Source organism: Octodon degus, unplaced genomic scaffold (assembly GCF_000260255.1).
Source record: "Octodon degus isolate 3935 unplaced genomic scaffold, OctDeg1.0 scaffold00007, whole genome shotgun sequence".
Taxonomy (NCBI): Eukaryota; Metazoa; Chordata; class Mammalia; order Rodentia; family Octodontidae; genus Octodon; species Octodon degus.
The window spans coordinates 11,222,974-11,228,762 of record NW_004524583.1 but is presented as its reverse complement, the minus strand read 5'-3'; the positions used below and the strand labels follow the sequence as shown (position 1 = coordinate 11,228,762).

Below are 5,789 nucleotides of genomic sequence, written 5' to 3'. Positions count from 1 at the left end.
ATAGATATAGAGAGAGCGCAACCAGGGATGTGGCTCAGTACAAAAATCCTGACTTCATCCCCAGTATGGAGAAGAAGGGAAAAAGGAAGAGAGAAAGTGCACAAGTGACAGTGAGGAACAGGTGGTGTGGAGCCAGCTGCACTTACCTGACTCTTGAGCTGTCCTCAAGTGGTGGATCTGATCAGACACAAAGCTGTGACCCTCTTAGCACAGGTTCCAGCAGGGCTGGGCTGTTCTGGCCTTAGAGGAGATTAAAGTATGAGGACAGCAGAGGTTTTTGTTTTGTTTTTTAATTACAAAATTTGTTACACAAATAGAGCTGACCTGAAGGTCTAAAAATAGCCCAGACTCCTCCAACCCTCCTCTGCCTGTGGGTGAGAGGAGCCCTCCTAGGAAGCGCTGCCTGTCCCCAGCACAGCTGAGTCTCAGGTCCAGCTGCAGAAAGGAGTTGACGCACGTGGACACCACCAGGGAGCAGCCCTTGGTCACAGCTGCTGGGGCAGGCAGCAGCTGTGAGTGTCACAGTTCCATGTTCTCAGCCCACAAATCAAACAAGGAATGGAAATAAAAGGAAAACAAGTGGAAGGCTTTCAGAAATGGGAGCCTGGGGTGTACAGTGGTTGCAGGCGGGGAAAGACCCAGTGGGCTTCTGAAGTGTGGAATTTCTGGACTTGGACGCTGTTAGGGAGAGTATCAATTTTAAAATTATCTTCAAATTATACAGATGTGTGATGTGCTTTCTGTAAGATGTGCATGACACATCTTAAAAATTTTTAAATGGAAAACAAAAGCCAGAAAAATTTGCAGAGGCTAAAAGTGGTAAAGGGGCTGAGGATGGAGCCAAAAAAGAAATTAAAGAGAAGAGGAGGAAGGCAGGAGACAGCTGCAGTGGAAGACGATGGCATCCTGGAGGCAGTGAAGCTGGCCTCAGTTCCTCTTCTTCTGCCTGGACACAGGCTCTGCTTCCAGGTACCGGAGCCCAACCAGCATGCCCAGGATTGAGAAACCTTAAACACACAGAAAAGAGGAGTGGTGGACACAAACTCAGCCTCCTGCTTAGAATTCCTGCACAGCCCCAGTGCTGGGCTGGCTGCTGCACATCGGGGGCAGTGGGGTGCTTACTTGCCACCATCAGGGGTGCCAGAACACCAATGGTGGGAGCTGCAGTTCCGAACACGAGCAACTCAGAGAGGAAGTGGCCCAGGGCGAGGAAGAAGGTCCAGAGCGTGATGTGGTAGAGCCTAAGTGGGCAGCAGAGATGGGAACAGAGTTACTGCTCGCTCAGCACAGTCAGGCAGAGTCAGGTTCAATGCACTGGAGGGGTGACTGTGGCTCCACCTTCCTTCAGGAAGGCACCTGGCTATTTGATGACATCATGCTATCACCTAGGGCAAAATTAAAGGTTTCTGAGGCTGATCTGAGACAATGGTCCAGATACCCAGAGTGGGCTCTGAGGCTTAGCAGGGCGGGGACGCCCACTAGAGCCATGTGGAGTCCAGACTGTGGCAGTCCTATGTGGTCACTCTTACATAGGCTACTTGTGCAAACTGGTGTCTGCCTACACACCAGCCAGTGTTTTCTACGACAGAAGCCACAGAACAATGTCCTGAATGGGGAATGAGGTACACAGCACTGCTGGGACTTTGAGATGCTCTGGTAGCACTGGTGAGTTATTCTGTGTCTTAGCCTTAGAAGAACAGTCAGACGGCGGACATGGTGACAATGCCCCTGGAGGAGGGGATTCAAACTTGTACCCCAGCTCGGACCATGAAGTAGAAAGGAGCCAGGTTACTGGCTATCACTTGGGTTGTTCATAACCTTTCTTTTCCTTTCTTTTCCTCTGCTCTCCTCTCCTCTCCCCTTCCATCCCCTCCCTTCCCCTCTTCTCTCTCTTTCTTTCTTGTTTGGTTTTCTTGAGTCAAAAGTCTTACTATATAACCCAGGCTGCATGCAAACTAAGAGATCCTCCTTCCTCAACCTGCTGCATGCTGGGATTATAGGTTTGCACCACCATTCTGCCTATGATAACATTTTTCTAAACTATGAAATTCTTTAAAAATTTAGGAACAATTTCAAACATACAAAAATGATACAATGTTACAACACCACCAATGCAATCAGTATCCACCTCCATCAAATCTTAACACTTGGATGTCTGCATCTTGTCCTCTGACTAACTAAAACCAAGAAAACGTGAAATGTATTAATTATTGTAACTGTCCTACTAATCTGTTCAGAAAGTGTTTCACTGCTATTTTATCCTTTTTTCTCATTACAATGAAAAAAAATATCTTAACACTTGGGATATTTTTGTTCAGTTTTCTTTAAGTAAAATATTACAAAGAAACAGTTTGTCAGGCATGGTCATACATGCCTATGAGGAGACTGAGGCAGCAGTGCTGTCATGTGTTTGAGGCCAGCAGGGGTCACATAATGAGTTCAAGGCCAGCTGAACTACATTGTGAGACCTTATCTCAGAAAAGCAAACAGAAAGCTTTACAGATAACAGCTAAAGCATCCTGTGCATCATTTATGCTATCTTATCGCCTCCATTCCTCCTCCCCAGAAGTAAATGGTTTTATTATTCTGATGCACATTTCTATACACTTAGTAAGGCAGGATGCAAGTGTGTTGCTCTTGCTCTTCGAGCTAGGGAGGGAACAAGATCAGAGTACACACCAGAAGTGCCCAGATCAAAGTCCTGGGCTAGAAGGGCTGGAAAGTACAAGTCAGCAGCTGTAGCTGCCCTGCGTTGGGTGAAGGAAGCCATGAGCAGGGAAGACCGGGAAGGCTAAGTGTGAATTACCTCTGCCCACCGCAAAACGAAGACGTACTCCTCAGCAGTTCCTCCCCACAGTGAAGGGCTGTAAAGTGATTACTCAGTCTACCCTCTTAGTCGCCCTGAGGCAGACCCGCCATCTTTTTCATGTTATAGATGAACAAACCAACACACAGAGAAAATAAGTAATGAACTTGTTGTTATGAAGCTAGTTACCAACAAAGCTGACCAAAATGCATTTCTCTTGGTTTTATTCTTGGCCCCAGGCTATTTCCACTAAACCAAACCAATTCCAAAAATACTTGTCAATCTAGGGCAAGTAAACCAGTTTCAAGTTAAAAAAAAGAAAGAAAGTTGGAGTGATCAGAGGGCTAATAACCTTGCTTCAAATTCCACTTGAGTCAGTCTTTCTCAGTGTAAATTAATTGGATCTCCAAGACTGAGGTCTACAAAATGAGGAGTGAAAATCACCCCGTCCTGGGGCTGCTGGGAAGAGGTTTAATCAAGGTTATGGAGGTGAAAGCTCCTGCCATGATAGAGCGGCTCAGGGGCATTACTGCCTCCTCTCTTCCCCAGCTGCCAGGAACTTTGTAAGACAAACCTTTTTCAGTGTGAGGCTGGCAGTCTGAGTCTGACCCCGAGGACTGAGCAATCTGTTTCCATCCTGTCTGTGGCGATGCTAGAAAGCAAGCTTTCGCCCCCTCCAGTGGTCAGAACTGGACATGGCATGATCTAGACATGCGGCTACCCTTGCCTACAGCAAACAGTCCCCAGACAGACAGCACACAGGTCACCTTCCCTCCTCACTTACTGACTGCCTGAGCAAACACCAGCTTAATCCTGGGGTCCTCTTTTCTCATGGATTTGAGCTGTGTTCATTCCTGCTTGTAATGAGAAATGTGAGAAACATGTATGTGGGTGGCCAGTCTAAAAAGAGCATTACCAGGGCTGAGGAGGTAGTTCAGCGGTACAGTGTTTGCCTACCATGTACAAGACCCAAGTTCAGCCCCCAGCACCACAAAATAAAAAATTAAAAACTAAACAAACAAACAAACAAAAACTACTCTATTACTTTAGTAGAAGACTGATTCTCCCCCCGCCTTGTTGGGAGCCTCTAAAGCTGGAAGCTGATAATCAGTGGGAGAGCAGGACAAGGCCCTACTGCTTAAAGCAGTCAAGCTAACTCAGTCTTGAAGAGTAACATCCTGCCCACACACTGTGGGCTATCAGGCATGAGACAACCTTGTATTTTACAGCTTTGCAGACATATAATCACTCCTACTGTTTCTGCAGGGGTGGGGGTCCTCTGCCAATCAGGCATGGTCCACTATCTGACCTCAGCTATTATCTATTATCTCTGGTCTTTATTTTCTAAATCCTCTTGCTGTCTTCTTCCGGGGATCACAGAGACACCAACAAACCCCTACATTTGGCGCTCTCACCAGGCACTCCTGTTAAGGTGATATTGATAGGTGGGAGGATGTTCCCCAGAATTTTGCCAGCAACAGGGTGGGGGAAGGGATTGATGGGTCAATAGGTAGCACCGGAATGTTACACTGACAATTACCAGGTGAAAAACATGAGGCATGGAGGTCTACTGACTTCAGAATATATATGAAAAACCACAGATGGTTATAGATGTATCTAGACATATGGAAAAATGTTGTTTTCTTGGTTCCTATATTTATGTTACTACCTAAGCCCACCACGAAGGACCTAGCTTGGAGCACTGTTTTAAAATCAAGTGCCAAACAGACATGGAGGGTGGAATAAAAGAACAGCAGACAGTTTAAATCTTCTAGCTTCGCTCAATTAGATAAAAAAAGAAAAAGTTGTTCTAAATTGGGAGCAGTTGGCTCCAGGCGAGCAGCGCCTCTGGCGGGAGGCACAAACTGGGTTCAGGGAGAGCCCTGTGCTCTAGCACAGGCAAACCCCGCTGGGATTTCCCAGCCACTTGCGCGACCACACGCCTGGTCCAGCTGCGGAGGTTAGCACCCACCAACTACAGTCCTGGTGCTAAGTACATGGTCACGACTGGGGCACACCATGGCCTTGGCACTGGCTCTGTGCACTGCGGGCAAAGAAACTTTGTTAGGCTCAAGACACTGCCACCCCGGCAAACACAAAACATCCAGCAGTCAGAGCCAGACGGACAGCTGGCACACCCCATGGCTGCAACATCAGCCATGGCTACAGGGCCACAGCCCCCTTGACTCTTGGGAGGGTGGAATGTGGGCAAAGGAATCCATTTCCAGTACTAACACAATCTAGGCACTGCTAGCAGCTCACCCTGCCCCAACGTTACAGAGTAAAGGCAGCAACTGTGGCGGGGCCTCAGTACAAAGAGGTTTCTGAGTTTTGCTTGGTGTCATTAGTGCTGATTATATAGAGAAAACTCAAAGTTATAGTTTAGTCTACTCAAAACATGATTTAAATTACTCCAATTGGGCCAGCCTGATAGCTCAGCAGACTAAAGTGCCTGCTTAGGTAGAGTGCATCCACCAGGTTGGATCACCAGCCTGCGTGCTGGCCCGCCCCCAGGGCGAGCTGAGATGGTGACTGAGACTGGGTGTGGTGCTGCGCACCTGTAATCCCAGCTCTTGTAAATAGGCAGATCACTGAGTCTGATCTGGTAGACTCTGAACACCCCGTAGACCCTTTCCTAAAAAAAAGAAAAAGAAAGGAAAAGGCCTTCTAAAGAATTTTGCAGACACAGCTTCTCCAACTGCAAGGTAATACCCATCATGCACACAACAAAACAAAAAGGGAGATATGTTGGGAGCTGCTAAAGCTGGGAATTGATCATATATAAGAGGGCAGGACGAGGCCTCATTGCAGTCAAGCTATCTCAATCTTGAAAAAACCATCCTGCCCAGACATCATGGCTCTTAGTCACTAGGCCACCTTGTGTCTTACAACTTTACAAAGGCATAATCACCTCTACTGTCGTTTGGGGTTTCCTTGCCAATCAGGCATGGTATACCATCTGACCTCAGTTATTATCTCTAGA

At 47.2% G+C, this 5,789-nt stretch overlaps 1 protein-coding gene across 1 annotated transcript in view; it reads right to left on the bottom strand.

Annotated features, from left to right (window-relative positions):
• Positions 1 to 271: 271 nt before the first annotated feature.
• The window catches only part of Erg28 (ergosterol biosynthesis 28 homolog), an 11,569-nt gene continuing 6,051 nt past the window's right edge, over positions 272 to 5,789 (bottom strand). Inside the window, exons 4-5 of the mRNA XM_004624738.2 lie at positions 1,123 to 1,241; positions 272 to 1,007 (exon numbers count right to left, since the gene is read on the bottom strand). Coding sequence (XP_004624795.1) covers positions 928 to 1,007; positions 1,123 to 1,241 — 199 coding nt within the window. The 3' untranslated portion in view covers positions 272 to 927. The remainder of the gene's footprint in view (positions 1,008 to 1,122; positions 1,242 to 5,789) is intronic.